The 21066-nt window shown below is 36.9% G+C and overlaps 1 protein-coding gene across 3 annotated transcripts; it reads right to left on the reverse strand.

The window, feature by feature from the left end:
* Positions 1-75: 75 nt before the first annotated feature.
* sncb (synuclein, beta) lies at positions 76-19801 on the reverse strand. Of its 3 annotated transcripts, none has more exons than XM_023834587.2 (6): positions 19496-19801; positions 18376-18509; positions 11715-11744; positions 11226-11344; positions 5274-5357; positions 76-906 (listed from the first exon to the last, which is right to left on the reverse strand). In XM_023834587.2, exons 2-6 carry the CDS (start codon positions 18494-18496, stop codon positions 874-876), a joined length of 387 nt encoding a protein of 128 aa, XP_023690355.1. In that variant the 5' UTR covers positions 18497-18509; positions 19496-19801; the 3' UTR covers positions 76-873. The 3 variants fall into 3 exon arrangements, with proteins under 3 accessions (XP_023690355.1, XP_023690350.1, XP_023690353.1); XM_023834582.2 differs by having other exon boundaries at positions 76-909; positions 19496-19769; XM_023834585.2 differs by lacking the exon at positions 19496-19801 and adding an exon at positions 18619-18810 and having other exon boundaries at positions 76-909.
* Between the last annotated feature and the right edge of the window lie 1265 nt (positions 19802-21066).

Consider the following 21066-nt stretch of genomic DNA (forward strand, 5'->3'; position numbering starts at 1 on the left):
AGTTTCTTGTGAAACTACTTTGGAAATCTATGGGTTGAGAAAATCAAAACACACAGAACAAACGTAAAACACAAATTGTTTTCAATCTTTATTATTTACATTTGATACCTGTCTTGCCTGACATATAGACCATAATGCTGACAATTCTTGCATTGTAAATCACATTTTACTAACACTCAGTATTACTTTAAAACACATTTAGCTACATCAACTTTAACCTGTATTAAAATCACACATGTACACACACACACACACACACACACACACGCACACACACACACACACACACATACATTTATATACATATATAGTTTTTCATCCATGTGTAACAGATGCTTCAATGGAATGATTTCACAAGAAACTGTAAAGATACAATGTATAAAATTCTAGCATGTGCAACATCAAATGAACAACTTGTATAATTATTAAATGAAAATGAACCCACTTACAGGCATTTTACACAGCTATAGAGGATCACTGTTCTCATATACTTATAAATGCAGTTTTGCTGTCCACTGGGGTTTTTATTGGAAGATAAGAAACATCTATATCACAGATATAAACACAAGTACACAAAGGAGCACAAGCCAACCTCAGGTCTCATTTCATTGGGAGGGAAGCAAGGAAATGAGACCTGACTGAATACGTCTTCAGTGAAGAACTAGGACCAAACACATCACAGAAAAAACGTGACATTTACAATATATCATTACAATATATTATCATTTAAAAGATCTTTTTTCTTTCAGGAAGAACATATCCTTGGGGAACATTTTTTTGCAACAGGGGTTACGGTGACGGTTTTGTTATTTGTCCTTTTATTATTATAATCTTTACTGTGCTGCTGGTCAACCAAAAGCTGGAGGGTGCAGTTTATGCTTCTGGTTCGTAGTCCTGGTACTGCTCCTGCTGAATGAATAGACAAAACAACTTAGTCAAAATCAATCTGCGCTGGCTTTCTGATTACTTTGGACATTTCTCATAACACAACCAAACAATTATTTCAATCAATCAATTAGCCAACATTTTTCATTCATGTCTTTCTGTGTTTTGTCCCACTATTGATATTATTTTCATCAGGTCAATATATGTAATAGTTAAGAGATAAATTATGAAATTAGGTAGCGACTACATAAGTGCAATACCTATAATTTGGCAGAAGAGGGCACCACTTACTACAAGAAAATAAGTACCTGCTGAGCAATGACCCTGAATAGTCAGGATCACTCTAAATCCTGTCATGATTTTCCTTTAAATCCTTTTCCTTTATATTTCATTCATGCATTCAGGTTACAACAATGGGAATAGAAAGGACAGGCAGATACAGCCCTTCAACGTGCAGAAGGGAGTCATGTGACAGTGACAAATAACCGTAAGCCTGTGAGCACGAGATGCAGTGGGAGTCCCTATTTATAGAAACACGAGGCGGTCTCTGCTGCTACCCACAATGCACCACAACTCATCGCATCACCACCACACCCACGCAGTCAGTAAAATGTTCATGCGTGTGAAAGAGAATTGGGGGAGGGAGAGAGATGGAGTCAGGGTGAAGGATAGAGGAGAGACACAGGGGGAGGGAAGACAATCTCTGCTTCTCATTTTCAGGTTAAGTATCCCAGTACACTCAGACTGGTTTACGATGGAGGCCAGGGGTCATTCGACAGCAGCTCAATCTTTGTGTTGCTGTTTTTTCTCATTACCATGGGTCAGCTCATGCAATAAATCTATTCATTCTCACACAGGTTTTAAAAAGATGACAAAAAACAGAAAATTTATTAGCTAGCCACAAAAAAAGCACAGAATATAGCTTCTGACATTTAATGCCCTTGACAGAGAGAACAGTAAATCAAATAAAGATCTTATTGAAATGCACTTCTTTATATGTAGTGTATAAATTATACATCAGTATGTCTTACATTAACTTAGAATATGTGAAATCTGTCTGTGGCTCACCTGAACAACAGGCACAAATACTATTGTCTTTCATTACTTCCCAAAGGAGTTTCCACATAAGAAAAATGCCATTATTATCATCAGTGAACAATATATTCCAGGATGCATAGCCTTTCATAGCCTTTGCTATAACCAGGCATTAATTAAAATTACTAACGATTTTCTTAGTTATTCTTGCTTGTTGAACTAATTCACCTACTCCAGCTAATATTGATTTAGTGTTCCTGATTCTGTTATTTGGTAGATTTTCTGGAAAGTCATGTTACAGTATCCATCTTTGACAAAATTTAAATTTAAAACTTCAATTTATTCTCTGGGATATTTATTCATGATAGTAAAGTGCAGCTAACAACATAATTAACTCATGATATATAAGCTTCTCAGGAAATAACTCTGGACAATAACTCCAGCCAGCAAACTAACAAAACTAACCAAATTAACTAACAAAAATAGCAGAAGGTCAACGGAGTATTTGTAACATCTGAAAAACTTAGCTGAGATTCAACAATTCAGCTGTTCTGCTGGGTCTGTAGATATTTACCAGAATACACAGTATATAGACAGTACTCTGTACACCCGCTGTAGGTGGATTATCCAAATAAAGTATTACCTCATGTTCTTGCAGTGAGAGTATTTGAATCTCAAAACAGTTTTATGGTTATAGTGCTCTTTAAAATGACAAACATTACTTTAAATTGGTAACCTATTATTTACACAACTGATACTTACCTGTTACAAAGCAAAAAAAACTTTTTTTTAACATCTTATTGCACATGTACTGATTCATATTTATCTATTTTTCAGCCTCTTTGTAAAAGAAAGAAAGAAATGGTTGGGATCAAGACATTAAGACTCTAAAAAAAATGACAATTCCAATTGTATATTAGAAGTTTCCCAAACTATTAAAAGCACTGTCTGTCTAAATGTATGTGACTGTGCATTTACATGTATTCCAGAATTCTGCATGTTTGTTCTCTGTATTGTTCTGAACATAAACACGTATCCAAAGATCAATTACATATACATAATGTATATTACATATACATAATGAGTATTGTTTATGTAACACAATAATGGACCAATAGCATTTTGTTTATGAAACAGGTGAAACACAGCTACACCAAACAAATAAACAAAAAAAATTGCACATCATTTTAATCGTATCTCATTTATCATTAGGCATAATCACAATAAAAACGTATGCTGGTCCACTATCATGTTTTTGTTTTATGACAAATATATGCTCAATTTGAATTTGATGCCAGCAGCACATTTCAGAAAAGCTGGGAGAAGGGCAACGAAAGACTGGAAAAGTGGTCAGTAAGGTCACTGGGTATAAAAAGTCTCTGTGCAGTGAAGATGGGGAGAGGTTCACCACTCTGTGAAAGACTGCGTGGACAAACAACAACAACTTAAGAATGATGTTCCTTAACATACTATTACATAGAATTTGGGAATTTCATCATCTACAGTGCAAAATATCATTAAAAGATTCAGAGAATCCATAGAAATCTCTGTACAAAAGGGAAAAGGCCAAACACAAACATTGGATAGCTGTGATCTTTGTGTCCTCAGGTGGCACTGCATTAAACAGACATGATTCTACAGTGGAAATCAGTGCATCGGCTCAGACACTTCCGAAAACCATCCTCTGTGAACACAGCTCGTCGCTGCATCCACAGATGCAGGATGAATCTGTACCATGCAGAGGAAACCATATCTAAACATGATCCAGAAACACTGCCAACTTCTCTGGGCCCAGGCTCATTTAAGATGGACTGAAGCAAAATGGAAAACTCTCCTGTGGTCTGATGAATCAAACTTTCAAATTCTTTTTAGAAATCATGAGAGAGGGACCATCCAACCCGTTATCAGCAGACAGGTCAAAAGCCAGCACCCGTGATGGTATGGGGCTGCATTAGTGCCCATGGCTTGGGTACCTTGCACATCTGGGAAGATACCATTAATTCTGAATAATATATACAGGTTTTGGAGCAACATATGCTGCCATCCAGATAACATCTTTTTCAGAGAAGGCCTTGTATATTTCAGCAAGACAATGCCAAACAGCATTCTGCTCATATTACAACAGCATGGCCCCGTAGTAAAAGACTCTGGTTGCAAGACTGGCCTGCAGTCTAGACCAGTCACCAACTGAAGACAGGTGCATCATGAAATGAAAAATATGACAAAGACCCAAATTGTTGAGTAGTTGAAATCCTACATCAGGCAAGAATGAGACAACATTTCACTTTCAAAACTCCAGCAACTGTTCTCCTCAGTTCCCAAACATTTATGGAGAAGAAGAGGTGATGCAACACACTGGTCAGCAAGCTCCTGTTTTTGTTTATTTGTCAGGAAACTCCCACAGGGCTAAAAAATACCTACGGCTACAGAAAAAATTGCACTGCAGGCTGGATGTGGCCCTCAGGCCTTGAGTTTGACATATGTGTTCCAAGTGAAAGAGCCAAGTGTTAAAAATACAATTTTTCTTATCTATAGCTTTCATCCATCCATCTTCTGTAAGCATCCATTGTCTTGTCCGATTTAGGTTTGAGGGGACTCTGGAGCCTATGGGCCACAAGGCAGGGAACAACCTAGGATTGGGCACCAACTAAACCCATCACAGGGCGCCAACCCAACCCATCACAGGGCGCCAACCTACTGGTAGGCTACTGGTAACATACATAATGTACTGTTCCACGTTGCTTGTACATCATGTTTTAATCGTTTTTGAGGCATTTTCAGTTCAATTTGCATATCTTCTCAGCAAGGATACGCAAGTTGCGAATCCTTAAAATGCCCCACAATGTTTCTCCCACTGGCAACAGCGTCACTTACACTTCGCTGCGACAGAGCAGCACACACACACACACACACACACACACACACACACACTGTTCTTATATGTTTTTCGCATGCCTTGCTTAATGACATAAAATGCTACACAAAATTTAAGCCTATTGTAATTTAGCGAGCATGGAGTAGGGGGATCCGAAAGGGTGGGATGAAGCAAGCCCTGCCTACACCATAATATAAGGAAAGAGCGGCACCTCTATTCAGAAGAAATATATAAGGTGACATTACTCACATTTCTTTAATCAGAGATTAACTTCAAAAAGGAAAAAAAATGGCAAAAAGGTCAGGCACTACTAAAGTATGTTTCATATTTTGTTCTCCAATAAAGCTGCAGATGTGTTTTTTACTTGTTGCGCTTATTGGGATAAATGGGGTATCTAGCCATTTTCAAGGTTACAACACTGACACTTGATATTGAGTAAGAGTGAGGCTGTTGCAGTGTGACACATAAGGAAGGCTACCTGTGGAGTTTCAGCATATGACTCCCCCTCCATCATGGGATCTCCCATGCTCTCCTCCATGGCCTCCTGACCCAGCTCCTCCGGCTGTGGGACAAACACAGTTTAAAGCATTAAGCCTTGGTAAGAATACTTCTGACTCTCGTAAAAGTCCCTTAAACTTGCATTCTCTCAAGATACTAATACAACATCATTATGCATCAGCGACATAAAGGTCTGCATGATTACCTTAAGGTTCAGTATGACCGCAAGCTCTGAATTTAATTTGAAAAGTTGACCTGTTTTAGACAGATAATATAATGAATATAATGGGAAATGATAACATATTAGATTCCATAAAGACGTGACTGAACCTTCAAACTGAAATGAGAATTAATTTGCGCAGATTTTAATGGAACTGCACTGTTCAGACACCACCATTTAACATGTCCTGACATGTTAGATTATCAGAGCGACAGAGCAGTTACCCTGAGTGGGATGGGGCTGCTTGAGACCAGTGTAAGTGGGAATAAAGATGAAAACACTGGAACAAGAGAAACAATTTTATATTGTTTGTGGGATTTGCTCTGTAAAATGAATATGACCTTCAAGTAGAAAATATTAACTGGACAGGGTGACCTCACAAAGCAGAGCAGAGGTTACGCACAAAACGAGGGTTACGAGGCAGTGTTGCGGTTATTCCTCTGAAACAAATTATAGTCAGGAGCCAGTTGTGCAGAATTCCAAGCCAGCGAGCCAATGACAAATAGGCCTACCTTTTTAACAGTAGGTGCCGAGTTCTTAAGAATCTCATGATTGGAAGGAGTTTTACATGGCATATTTTTCAGTATTATTAAGTGGAAAATGTCACAGCAGCAGTAAACCATGTAAAATGAAAAAAAATCCACGTACTTTTAAACCAAAATAGAGTAAATTCCAACTAAATGCTATACCATGCTTGCTGCCCTCTTCCCCTTATTACTTCATAGTATAGATGCTCACTATACTGGCATCGATATCGCATCTAAAAACCAAACATTTTAAATGACATTATTATATAATTTTGCAATTTTTTATATTTGATTATAATGCGCTGTATATTTCTATTGCACACATCAAAAAAAAAAAAAACACTTTCAAGTCGTGAAAGTGGAAGCGCGGAGTCTGCGTTTTGGGGAAAGACACAGTCATACTAATTTCAGATACATAGATGCATAAGGGAAACAATCGCCTGCCTCTAGTTAAGCAGGGTGGCAGAAGTGAAATATGGCGTTATTTTGGTTTTAAACCAAATGGTGAACCCGTATACCGGACTGCCCCAGTATGTAAACTGTGTTACAAGTGCAAAACATACATAACCTCGTGAAGCATTTGTCTCTCACTTACTCTGATTTCTATAGTGCAAAATATCATTAAAAGAGTTTGTCACGTGTGCATGACAACAGATATACGACTAGGTATGCACCAATCTGACTTCTTCAGTCCCGAAACTAATAACAACATGGAGTGTTTAATAAGCTGTATGGCTGACTCTGTGGAATAGAATATTTGATATTAATAATAACACTTTATTGAAGCCTGTGGGGAAATTGTCTTACATAAGAACATAAGAAATTTACAAATGAGAGGAGGCCATTCGGCCCATCAAGCTCGTTTGGGGAGAACTTAACTAATAGCTCAGTTGTTAAAATCTTATCTAGCTCTGATTTAAAGGAACCCATGGTTTTAGCTTCTGCTACACTAGCAGGAAGACTATTCCATACTTTAACTACACGCTGTGTAAAGAAGTGCTTCGTCAAATTTGTTTTAAAATGTTCTCCCGCTGGGGCTCAAACCAGTGACCTTCTGATCAGGCACAGAGGCTTAGACCACTAGGCCACATGTTGCTCTGTTAGGCAAAACCAACCTTGACTTAAACACTGCTTTTCTAACTTTGTAAAACAAAATGTAACAATTGTGATTTATTATTAAAATAAATAATCATGCACCAAAAACTTTGTAAAAAAAATAAATAAAAAATCTTCAAAAATAAATTGTGTAAATCGTCTAATTCAGCAACAAACTGGTCATAAACTAAAGTTCATGTATAAAACAATACAACTGTGATGGATGAGAACAAAATGTAAACATTAAATCACAACTGAGGCACAAACTATTGCATGCAACAGACAAATTAAATCACAAGTTACACAAGCAGTATAAGCATGAATCTTGGTAAGCAGTGCTCTGTTAAACTTGACAATGGGCACATGTTAGAGCTGCAGATATCGGGGGTGAAGCTCACCATTGGCACATCTTTTAACTTTTCTGATACATGTTTGCACACTTCCTTGCAGAGTTCAGGTAGAGTGGTCTCAGAAAAATATTTCCATGATGGCCTTGGGGTCTCTCCAAATTTCCGTGATCGTCATGGGGTCTCTCTATATTTCCGTTATGGTAAACTGTACCATGGTTCCAATCAGGTGGCGGAAGCTCTCGTTTTGAAAAACCGTCAGGGGTTTCTCATCCGGAATAATGAATTTGAGAACCTTTTCTGTTATTTTCGTCACTTTCACACTATTACTGGGAAATTTCTCTTGTCACATTTTTGTATTTGGTCGAAGCTATCGTGTTCTTTGGCTTGGTCCTTCTGGGGGTGGTTGATTAAGTTAACTGTGTTACAAGTTGCAGTGGTACCACCACCCCTCGAAACACTGGTTTTGCAAATATTGCAAGTAGCCGTGGAACTTGTTGGCATACCAACTGGCTAAGTGTGAAAAACCACCAAACTGCTATGTTATCCCTCCTTCTAGCAAATGTACAGGTCTACCAGAGCACTGCTGACACATGAGGTAGTATTCACACATGGATGTAAACATACAAAAACATAGAATTAAACTGAATAGATCTGTCCCATAGATTGGCCATTGATACCCAATCCAGATATTTCAGTGAATATCGAACGATATCTGATATCAGTATCGGATCAGTGCACCCCGATATAAGACACACAGAGTTGTAATTTAGCAGTTATTACATTTAGTGTGTCTGTTTAAAGTCATATTTACCCTATACGCCAGTTCATTCTTATCCCTTTGCCTAACTAACGAAAAGTAGGCTAGCCAAATGACAAACAACACACAAATATATATCTAACGTTAGTATATTACCGATGAGAGCACAGATAACCATGGAAGGCTAGATATATAAACACTGCTTACTATATAAAAAGCTGTCATGGTCCAGTTTAAAATGCACACCTATTGTCCAGAGGAAAACATTTGGGCTTTTTGGGCTCTTTGAGAGGACGCCATAAGAATTAGTGCCGGGAAGTATATCGGTTCATTTGCTATACTGGTTTTAATTTCCCATACGGTATGAATTTTTAAATACCGCCATACCATCGCATAGCTTAAACAACAGCTGTAATGCTCCAATGGGCAGCAAATAATATAATATTGATGGCAGCTAGAAGTGCCATGGGTCGCCGTGCAGTCGATTGGGAGAGGGCCGCTGTTAACTGTGCGGACCCTTCTTATAACTTTATAATACAACAACTCTCCACATATAACTGTTCAGCATTATACTGTAGGGTTTATACAGTAGCTACTGTTTCAGTCTGTGCCTGAAAATTTTGATTATGTGTAATATAATTTGGTCTGCAATTAAATGCATTTAAAGCAAAATCCCTAACATTATCAATCATGGTAATAATTATTAAAATGATGCTGGTTAAGCAAATATCTTGTTATCAAGCTAAATATACAGTAATAATCAATAAAATATGTCTTTATGGAGCTAAATATACAGCTATAATCAATAAAACATTTCACAAGTAAGCTAAATACACATTATTAATCTAACAAATCATGTCAGTGAAACAAATCTTATCGAGCTAACCTTTTTTTTTTTTTTTAAAAATGCAAAATTATTTTATTAATGTAAATGCTTGCTGCTGTGGTATGGGTGAACTTGGAAAAATAAAAAAACGTGAAACCGCCTGAATCTTAAAAAATAGCATGTTACAAATTTTTGGTCATAATGCCCAGCACTAGTAAGAATGGATATACTTTCTCTAATGTGTAACTGTGGTACACTGATTTTATCTTTCAAACAATTATACAGCAGTGTGTGTGCGCTTACACAAGAAAAATAAATTAATCAACATGTACGTCCACATGTCAGTCTGTGGATTTTCCATCTTGTTGTTTATTGTTAATTTTATTATTTTAAGGTATATGTTAGCACTTTGAGATTTTGTTTTGTTTTTATTATTATTATTATTATTATTATTATTATTATATGGTGGTTTAACATTAAATGTCCTTGGCAAATGGAAAAATACTGCTATACTCTCACACCTGGATATAATACCATAGACTTTATCACTGTCCTTGCAGAATTTTCCACCCGACAGAGACTCCCTATTTGTAAGGTGTCATATTGACCTAAAAGGTTATGGTGTTATTTTACTGAAATAATATAGTGGGGTTGGTCTGGAAAGTCTTACATCCATCAGCTGGATACATACAGACCACTGCCACAACAAAGCACAAATATCATGGGACCCAAACCACCCTGTAGTGTAGTAGGTGGTTTTGCAATATCAGAACACTGACTACTGGATTCAGTTAGAATGTTCTCAGATCTGCATGCGGTGTTAATGCTGTAATGTTAAATGTTACTTGCTTTCATGGTACTATTGAACATCTATTTTCTATTTATTATCTAATATTATTATCTTGAAACTCTTGAATATCTTGAACCATGGAGAGAAATTTTACGACCAATTTCCCCAGAAGGATGTATAAAGTATCAATGTTTATAGAATGTATCTAAATTTTAAATGCTATGCTTAAGAAGACGGATCAGGATGTAAACAACAACACAAAAAGCAAACAATGCTCGCTGCATTCACTATACCATCTTTACATTAGAATGTTTATCAAATGTTTCATAAGCAGTTGGTTTCCTAGATGCCTCTATGACAGTTAGAAGAGGATCTACACGGCTACTTGGACGTCCCTGGGACTGTTGGCTGTTGAGTTTGGACTCCTAATTGTACATCTGACAGTGTCGCTGTGGATTCTTCTGCTGCATAGACAGTGCAGCACAAGTATAAATGGGAGGCACAACCAAACAATAAACCACATATAATAAACCACAGCAGGTTTAATTCCATTCAGAAGGAGATAATGATCAGCCCGCATCTCATTACCTGCTATTCTCAGCTTTGGGAGTAAAGACATGTGCAGGGACACTGCAGATCTATTTTTAACTATCTAATCAAGTCAATTAGGTCACCTTGTAATGGTTGGTAATCCTCAGTGTGAAACAAACACCTTCGCAGAGCCTCACAGTCTGGGCAGATCCGTTTAATAACCACAAACAAAGCATTCTTGTCTGTAAATAATTCATTGTTGGTAAAGGGCACCTTTTAGTATTAGTGCAATCTTCTTGGGTAGTAAAATGCATGGTTTGTACTTCTCATAATACAATTTGCTTAATATCCAATATAAAAATACTTCAAACTTAACAATAATGTAGAGAAAAGGAAATGAAATGCACAGATGATGAGTTAATCTAAGAAGACTTCTGGAACTAATTTGTTTTTACACTTCATGACTATTTTAACCCGAAAACTGTACTTACTGTAAATGCAGCTTTTTTCAAACCGACTTAACATGTAGTAAAAACTACAAAGGTACTTTTTATTTAGCAGATAGAAACCTATGCCTCAAAGAGAGCATAGAAGTTAAAACCTGTCATTTTATATCTCTTCTTTTAAAAACCAAGCCTTACAAAAAAAAAAAAAAAAACGTTTCATATATTTCCTAGTAGTTTGCTTGTCTGCATTCATCCAACTATCCTAATTGGGCTCCAAGCAGGGGGTTGGTCTGGAACCTATCCCAGGCAGCACAGGGCACAAGGCTAGGGCACAGCCTGAACGCAATGCCAGATGTTACAAAGCAGTGCTTTAATTATAAGATGCATTACCTTCATGTCAGCTGGGAAATCCTCTTTCTTCACCAGGCCAGTGGCTGCCGCTATGTTTCCGGCCCCGGAGATGACAGCGCCACCTAACTGTGAGGCCTGTTCTTTTGTCTTTTCAGCCACTGCATGGCAAACAAAATACAGTATAAGTAAGTAAAGTATATTTAAATGCACTTACTGAATCATGCATGAATGACCACCCACACACACATGCGTACAAAAAGCTAATTATTCAACAATGGCATTAATAATACAGTATATACTAAATATATGAAAAAGCTATTTCTTTTCCGATGACTTTTACCAAATATCTGAGTGTATCATCATTAGATGTCACAGAGTCACTTTACTTAGTGTAAAGAGATGGCATCCGAAATAGCTCCATGAATGTGGGCCAGAACATGTCACATGCCATGTAATATGAGTTTCTAATGTTTCTATTGGCAAACGGATTGTGCACATGGGTTTTCATTAGCTTGACTGTTAACTTACCAGTCGCAACACCGTCCTTGGTCATGCTACCTAGAGAGAAAACAAAACAAACAAAAAAAATAATCACAAAGCAGAAAAAACTTATAGAAAACGATAGCAAAAAAAAAAAAATAGATAAATACTGAGACAAATGCTGATTTATGTGGTAACGTGACGACAGATTCCAGTTTTGCAGTTGCAAACAAAAATAATATGTTCTCTGTAAGAAACATTTTAGCCATCTTTTCACAACACACACCATTTTCACTATAATCAAAATTTAAAAATGAATTATTAACTGATGGTTGTGACACATTTGACACAAACTGATGATTGCTAGGTTGTAATGGAAACCACGCAGGCAATACATAATTTAACTCCACATTAAAAGGTAACCTAAAACACAATTGTACATGCATACAGCACTTCATAAATAACCAAGGTGAAATTTTTTAGATATAGTATAATATAATAAACAGATAAAATGTATATGAATAGCTTTTGAAAGAGTTCAGTATATTCAGACATCTTGTACATCCATAATTATATTCCATACACAGAACAATAATTTCCTATACATTTTCCATCACCTTAAACATAAAACATTTAATTATAGTGCTTCAGTAACTGGGCCTCCTGCTACTTTTACAATCCATACATGCTCTCATTGTTTTATTTTACGTCCAGCACACTGAGAAATTACAGTCAGAGTAATGCTATACATCCACATTCTAACTGCTTTTCCAGGTCAAAGTCACAAGAAGGTAAATGTTATATGGTAAAATAATGAAGAAAATGTCTTGATCAAATTCACAAAATGACCTACATACACCGTGTTTCACTGTGCTAAACGTACCACCTTAAGAGCCTTTTAAGATTTAACAACCAAGTTAATTACTTTGGGGTTAAGCAGACTTTTGCCTGCATACAAGACTGTGCCCACAATCTGAAAGCTTCAGAGAATTGATTTATATGCTATGGTTCTGGAAAGGTTCCCTTTTTCTTTGGCTAGTTATCAGGCCAGACAGGTTCCTTCCACTGTGTCTGACCTGATGGTCGGGAGAGTCTCTCTATACCCAGTATCTCTGTGCTCTGAAAAATGAAGGAGGTCCAAGCTACATGGCATATTCTGATGCGGCAGGGTAGTAGGCATATTTCTCAGAACCCTGATTCTAATCACGCCCATTGTTGTACTTTCATGGAACTTGTATTTTCTAAGATGTGATTATAACATCGATGCAGTTTAGCTGCATGTGTAATGCTACGCTGATCATTACATCACGGATCATTACATTATGGAAATTCTGAATCTTCAAATGTGTGATTTAAATTAAAGGTAGTACAGAATCTACAAGGGTTGATCCCTCAGCCACTTGGCCATTTGTTCAAATTATCATAAGCTAAAAACTATAATAAAATATACCCACAACCCTCAAATGGATAAGGAAAATTGAAATGGATAATTGGATACAAAAAACAAAATAATAAAACAGCATTGTATCAAAACAGTAATGCATTGAAACGGTCCCTGTTCATTCAATCATGGTAACAGGGAAATCAGCTTTCTCTCCTCCTGAGAGAAAAATCTTGAGTATGAACACAACATTACTTTATTACAAAAGTAAAGCATGACAGCCACATGAACAGACCAAGACCCACCAACCCACCTTTACCAACAGCTCTCCAGTGACTTTATGTCATGCTACTGGGATCCAAAACAGCCAGGGCGCCATATTTTCACAGTAATAACAAATGAAATTTTCAATGACCGCAGTGTTATTCAGCTGAATTTCTCCATCATAACACACACACACAGGTTATATCATTGTGAGGACTCTCCATTCATATCTATGGGGAAAACTCTAATCCCAACATCACGACCGTAACCCATACCCAGCCCTAATCTTAACCATAAGTAACCAAACAAAATACAAGTATATACATAACCCACACACACACACACATTTTTATGACATTATTTTTCTAGAACATTCATTTGCTACACACTTAGACTTTTTTAGATCCCTGCAAATACACTGATGTATTAAGACAGACAGTGATATCAGTAAAACAAGAACAGATATGTTTCAATTACTTGGCGCGATCCCAAGGATGGTAAATAGGTCATAATGTTAATAAGATAAAGATGTGAATCGTCACTTACTAATTCCTTTAAATTCAACAAGTACACAAAGTGTTGATAGCCAATGGAGGCGCTAACAAGCTCTCAGCAATGAATAATATTATGTAGTTCTGGAGGCTGAGATGAGATTTACATGGAACTCCACTTGCCAGACGATGCTTTAAAACCTGACATGGTAATAATAGTGAATAGAGAAAATCGATGAACTGCAGTTTTAGTGGATTTGAAGAGAGTATCACAGTCCAATGTATGACTGAGGTAAATGTGTCACAGCCTTTGCGTAGGAACAAGAAAAAACTGGGGTGAATCTAAAAAAATAAATCACTGCACATGTGCTCTCTCTCTCTCTCTCTCTCTCTCTCTCACACACACACACACACACACACACACCCACTTATGCTCATACAATCAAGAGGACATCAGATCCAGAAAAAAGAGGGACAAAGAGCAGTGGAATAGCTTAACTACTCATATTCAGCTTCCCTCTCCAGAAAAGCAAAAACATTACTTCCTTTGACTTAAATCTCTAGCAGCAAATTCTCTAATTTTACTTCTGCACCTGAAACTAACAAATACGTATCACAACTCTATTTTGTTCAGTCACACAATATTCAGGCTACAAACTGCAAGATATAAAAACAACCAGGTACTGGATTCTAGAAAAAAAATGGAAAACTAAAATCAAGGAATTTCGTCTGTCATTATTTTGACAAGCTGCCAAAACATCTATACTGATGTATATTTTGCACCATAAATGAAACACCAGGACCAAACTGCATTTCATTGCTGCTTAAACAAGAGAGAAACATAACACTAAAAGGCAATGAATATTGTATTTGGAGAACAAACCACAGCCACACACAGAGCTAAACAGAATTATATAAATCTTTAAACCTTCCTCCACGTACTTCACCCGTGACAGGACTCCTGCCAAAACTCCGCACCATAGTGACTGTTCATAGCTAACATTACTCCTTTACCGTGTTCCTTTACTTTACCACGCCTTCTGTCCCTCAACAGTAACTCGGATTCAGTAGCACAAACCAAGACGTTATGAAACTGCCTTTCTGCTACCAACTGGAAGAGGATTTTGTACCTCCTAGGCCAGGAAAACTTTCAGGAAATGCAAAAGGCAGTCAAAGAAAAATTTTAAAGCTATTTATCTGGTAGCAAGTGTGTGTTTGCTTATGTGAAACGCAATATAACATTAGATCATACATAACACAATAAAAATCATAAAAACAAGTATATCATCTATTCTCCAGTCACTGACATCCTCCTAGATGACTAGAACACCAGTTCGGCTCCCAAACCTCTCCTCAGGGCCTGCAATTCCAAGTATTCGTTTCAAACCAACATAGTTTTTCACCAACATGAACATCATTTAAACATAATTTTCTCTCCACATTAAGCAAAGCAACCTTTCGATTAACCTATTGCAATCTGTACCTGTTCTAATAATCCATATGCAAAACTGGCAAGTTACATCAAAATTTGTATTCTCTCACTAAGGCCATTGAAATGAACTTCTGTCTGCAATGACTTGTCTCCCCAGGTCTCTTGGCAAATTGTGTCACTGGCCATCTGCTCTATATTTCATTAATTGTGAAACAAAATATATAAAACGTTTTAAAAAAGCAAGATAACAGTAAAAGGTAAGTCAAAGTCAAAGAAAAATGTCAGGCACCATGACATTATTTTTACATGCCAATAACAAATATCAATAACCTACATCACTTTCAATTATTTTAATTTAATGCAAAACTGAAGACTTACATTTCTACCAGAATTACAGCATTATATAATATATTTAAGCATTGTTGAAAAAAAAGAAGAAAAAAAGAAATAGCCGTAGTCATTGACTCCTCCTGCAAATGCCTTTCCACATGTGCATTCTGCACGCCTTGGTCCATTGTCCATCGACATAAGGTGAAGTCAGCCGCAAACGGTCAATATTTTGTGACTATTGTCAGTGTTGCTTGGTAACAGGTGCAGCAGAAATACCTCCCAAAAAGTGTTACATTAATTATTCCATTAATATGTATTGATTCTGTAACACTATAGGATGACACTGTACTGTAACTATTAAAAATGTCAGTTTTCTTTTACTCCTCCAGGAGTTTAGAATAGATTACACTGATACTGAAGACAATCGTTCAACTGAAAGACACTTTCATCTAAAACAAACTAGTTGCCATAAGCTGCAATACTTATCCCTTATTAGAGTTTCAAAAACTCCAAAAAGTCCTACATTTGTTGTTTTTAAAATGTAATGTGACAGCTTAAAATATTTAAATTACTTTTCTGTGACTTTATAAACCTAATTAACAGCCAGCTTCTTCTGAGTTTTAAGATTACTTTTAAATATCCACTTGAAATCATTCCTAATCCTTGAAAATATATCTAATAATTATAATTATGAACAATGTTACCTAAATGACAAAATGTCTGAAGCATCCTTCTGCATTAATGAAATGTTGATAATAACGTTGTGAATTACCAATGATTCTCGCACTAAAACCACAGATCACTGCATGCAGAGCAATGGCAGAGATGAGGGCATGACTCATACCATGCAGACATGGCTGACTTGCTTTGATTAGGCCATCGGTGGTCCTCAGACCCCACATCACCCCCTGCTGGGTGGGGGACGGGAAATGCATGCACACACTCTCATCCTCCACATTAAGCACGTCAGTTACAGCTTTTTCAGCACCATGCCTGATATGTGAAAGCGTGGAGGTGCTATAGTATGACATCATTTTTTTAGGCTTCAGGAAACAATTGTGTTTCACGAAATACTGTAGGGGAAAAATGAAACAAAAAAAAAACCTGGTTGCTTCTCAGTGACATTATTAATGTCTCATGTGTTGTCATGCTCCAAAAAATCAAGCTTATAGTACAGAAGATGTTTATAGCCGCTATACTGAGGATAAATGAAAAATATGCAATACAATCACATGTCACACTATGCTTATATGGATATGATACAGACCAAGCAAATTAGCTATACTTAGGTAACTAAACCCATAGCTATCTGCATACGCGGGGGGGGAAGGGGTGATATGTGGGTCGGCAGGTTAGGAGGCTATGCTTGTGACTGGAAAGTCACTGGTTTGAATCCAGGGGTCAGCAGATTTCACCACTGAGGCCCTGAGCAAGGCCCTTAACCCTCAAATGCTCTAGAGATTGCCTGACCCTACCTTCTGAACTGTACACCACTTTGGATAAAACTGTCCCCTAACCAAATAAAATGTAATTCTGTATTGGGGGGAGGGGTATATCCTACACTTATGCAATAAAAAATGTTACATGCATCACAAACATAGAACTATGCATTTTCTGAAAACCAAACATCTGTTATAAGAAGATTTTTTTTTTCCCTGGTCGAGGTTCCCTGCAAAAGATTCTCCTCATCTGTTTCCATGTCCTCTGCCTGGTTTTTGAGTTGTCTTCTGCCAACTGAGGCATGTTCTACTTGACAAAAACACATAACCTTACTGAAGTACTTATTTCAAAACAGAGGATCAGAGGGTCTCTGGGCATTTCCTGCTGCTAATGAGTTATCCATAGTGCTTTGAATACATGTAATATGAAAAGGCAAGTGATGATGCCAAATGACTGAAACACCAGGAAATGAAACATAAACCAATCATTATACTACTTAAGTAAACTGAATAAGCATTATTTTGCATATATTCATTCCTCAGTAAAGTGATTAACAACTATTATATATATATATATATATATATATATATATATATATATATATATATATATATATATATATATATACATACATACATACATATACACACACATACATACATACATACACACACACACACACACATATATATATATATATATATATATTTTTTTTTTTTTTAAAACAAATGCATTTCTATCTACTTATTTTCAAGTAATACTTTTTATAAGCAAATTTCATAATATAAATACTGTAACGAAAGCCTGACAGCACTAAAGGTATTCCCAATAAAAAAGCCAGAAATACTGCATTAAGTATACTGTATATATATATATTCAATATAATGTCCTGGAATGACAATCCTTTGCATAGCCGAAACCAGATGGCAGTGTATAATACTACGACTTGCGAATGAGTTGAGTTTAAGCTTTGAAAAAACTTCAGCGAGCAGACACATATTTGTGAAATGTTTGTGGATTTGGAGCATGATAATTTATCAATGCATGCATACCTTTATATTTTATTGGTCATATATTAAAGTGCATGAGCTCTGTTTAATGAACACACCTGTAACGTCTACTCAACAAACAAAATAATGTTTTTGAAATAACATGAAAAATGCACCACTCTGAATACATTACCTAAAAATAATCGGTATACAGACACAATTGTTGCCCAAAGTCTGTACAATTGAAAATGATATGCATGTATCAAAGATAATGAGTGTTTTGATTTACATAAGTATAACTCGTATGTAACAGTTTTCTAGGTAACCCAGTTATTATTGTTACAAATTAACATGTCGGCCAGCAGCGACGTACGCCTCTTACCTACAAACATGACCCCCTCCTTAGTCTTCTCTGCCGCCACCGCCACCCCCTCCTTCGTCTTCTCCGCGGCGGCCGCCATCCCCTCTTTAGCCTTGGAAAACCCCTTCATTAAAACATCCATCTTGACTCTCGTGCTGCCAAGAGAGCAATAAGAATTACCGCAAAGCACTGAAATTGCATCAAATGCCAAAATCTCCAGGCACATTAAGGTACGTGTGTATAAAACGGCGTCGGCTGACATACGCAGGTAATCCCCAGCGTTATAACTGCTACAGCTGCCTATACGAGGAGGCTCCGCGCTTCGTTAGCTGAGCGTTATTTCATAAACGGATAATCACAAATAATTTCAAAGCAGAATAAACTAACAAAGGCTGGAGTAGAATCTATTACATATTTGTCACAAGCGAACGTCCTTAAATGGGTTAACATTGCACGCGCTCATTAATTATTACTACTAACGCCATAGTCACGAATTAAGGCGGAGCCATAATTCAGTAATATTTCTTTTAATCGACACATTACGATTTCGAAACGAATGCATGTGACAGATGCTTCTTTACCACGTACCTGTTGTCTTTTTTTTAAAGAAATGTCAGTGTTTCCCCTGAAAACGCCCTTAAACAGGTGAATTAATCCAAGAAATTAAATCACTCGCCACGTAAATCACTCATCCACGTACAAAACACCATTGCACATCAGTCTTTTTTTCCTGTAACACTCCCGCAACATAACATTATATTCCACTTGTACATTCGTGCCATATTCTATTAAGTCACTTAAATGCGCCATTATCCTGTGGAGGACACCACGTAAGACAATTTCCCAACCCCCTCCTAAAATAAAAATAAATAAATAAATAATAAAATGTAATTGTCGATCGAAAGACACCAACAATTTTCTTTATCGAGCGCTTATTTATATAGAAACATCAATCTATAAATAAGCAACACGTATCTTGGAAGTGGTCAACATACCACCAAGAAAATCTCCAATGTCAGTATACTAACATGCATACAAAATTACCAGCTTGTGAAATTTTAGTCAGTAAGCAATGATTTGTTTATATTCGAAATAAAATTTGTCTTTAATCTCTAGCAAGATTTTCACAAATGAGACTTACGTTTAAAAATCGCACGACCTTGCTTTCTTCTTGTTTAACTAGACTCCCGTAGATTCAAATATCGTTTTAGGATGTAAAATCAGAATACGATCACTAGGTGGGTCTTACTCTTTCTGTTCTCAACCAATAGCGACAGACCGTCCTGTGGAACAGCTGAGAGTATCACGCCGCTCCTGCCATTGATCCACCAAAGATGTCAGCTCATATACGACCCTATGTGCTCGTAACCGGTTTTTATTGCAACGCGTCTCCTATAAAGTAACGCCCTTTACGCAACGAGTATCGCATCGGGGACACCGACGTCATGTAGGGAAGCTGTGTAGGATATTCCAGTATGCCTCTTCTTGATATATTTATGACATGGTATAGGAAAAAAAATTAAAAAAAAAATCAAAAACGGCAGTGTCAGATATGGGAAAACGACCCCCTGAACCATAGTATGATTGTTTATATATCTGCAGTAATATTCTCCAATATTCTGTTTTCCTCTGTACACTTGATGATATTTGGGAGGCCATCGCAGGTGTAAGGTAATGATGGCTGTTATCATGATTATTGTTGTTGTTGGACTATACAATTCATACTATAAAAAGCCAATATTTACTGAAGGGGGTAAGGTCCTGTAAAATGTACACATGTACATTCACAGCATTCCACAACTGGGAAATCCCGCTGTAAGCTGAGTTTTTAAGCAGGGATTTTACAGAACGGAAGGAGGGAACACCTTGCCTGAGAAAAAAATGTTGCCACTGACCTTCAACTTTTGAATGAATGAACTTACCCACGACAATACTCAATGCACCAGCATTTCAGTGCAAGAACTAGCCTAATGGAATGATACATATACTCCATTGTAACAATGGGACCCTTTCAGAATGATCTTATTATACTCATATTCTGTATGTACTGCACACATCCCCCGTGTTACTAATACACAAATGTCAGGCATGATTCATATTAGAAACATATGAACATATGAAAACAGAACTATGGATAATATAATGGAGATCAGCATTTAAACTCCATCATCATGTTTCCTTTCTATGAACATGTTTCTAACTAAATTGCCGTTGCTGTTGGTCCAGTGATGGCGAAATTAACAACAGAGGCTACTAGGGCACAATGCATAACCTTGGGAATAACAAAAACATCAGAATAGCTAAATTGTGGTTGCCATTGCCAAGTTCACCTATACCTGAAACAATGAAGGTTGTTGTTGTCTGTACTGCTGCCTTTTGTAATGTTACAGGAACAAACAGGGGTTGCAGTCACCTTTTTGCACACTCATCTTCTCTTGTGAGGTTTTCAGTTTCACTGAACAGCTCCCGCAGCCCAGGAAGCTCACCAGAAGGTTTTGGTTCTGAAAGACAGCTCCCTGTGTCTTTCAACTGGATATTCCAAGGTTCCTAGCAAGATGATGAAACACCTCCCACACATCCTTTACTACTTCACAGTTTAAACTGTACTGGCTTTTTCTGCATTACCTTTTGGTCAATACTTAAGTCATGTACTTCCTATAAGGCAGAAATGTAATGTTCAATGCAAAGACATTTTTGACAAAATATGCCTCA

Source organism: Paramormyrops kingsleyae, chromosome 10 (genome assembly GCF_048594095.1).
Source record: "Paramormyrops kingsleyae isolate MSU_618 chromosome 10, PKINGS_0.4, whole genome shotgun sequence".
In the NCBI taxonomy this organism is placed as follows: Eukaryota; Metazoa; Chordata; class Actinopteri; order Osteoglossiformes; family Mormyridae; genus Paramormyrops; species Paramormyrops kingsleyae.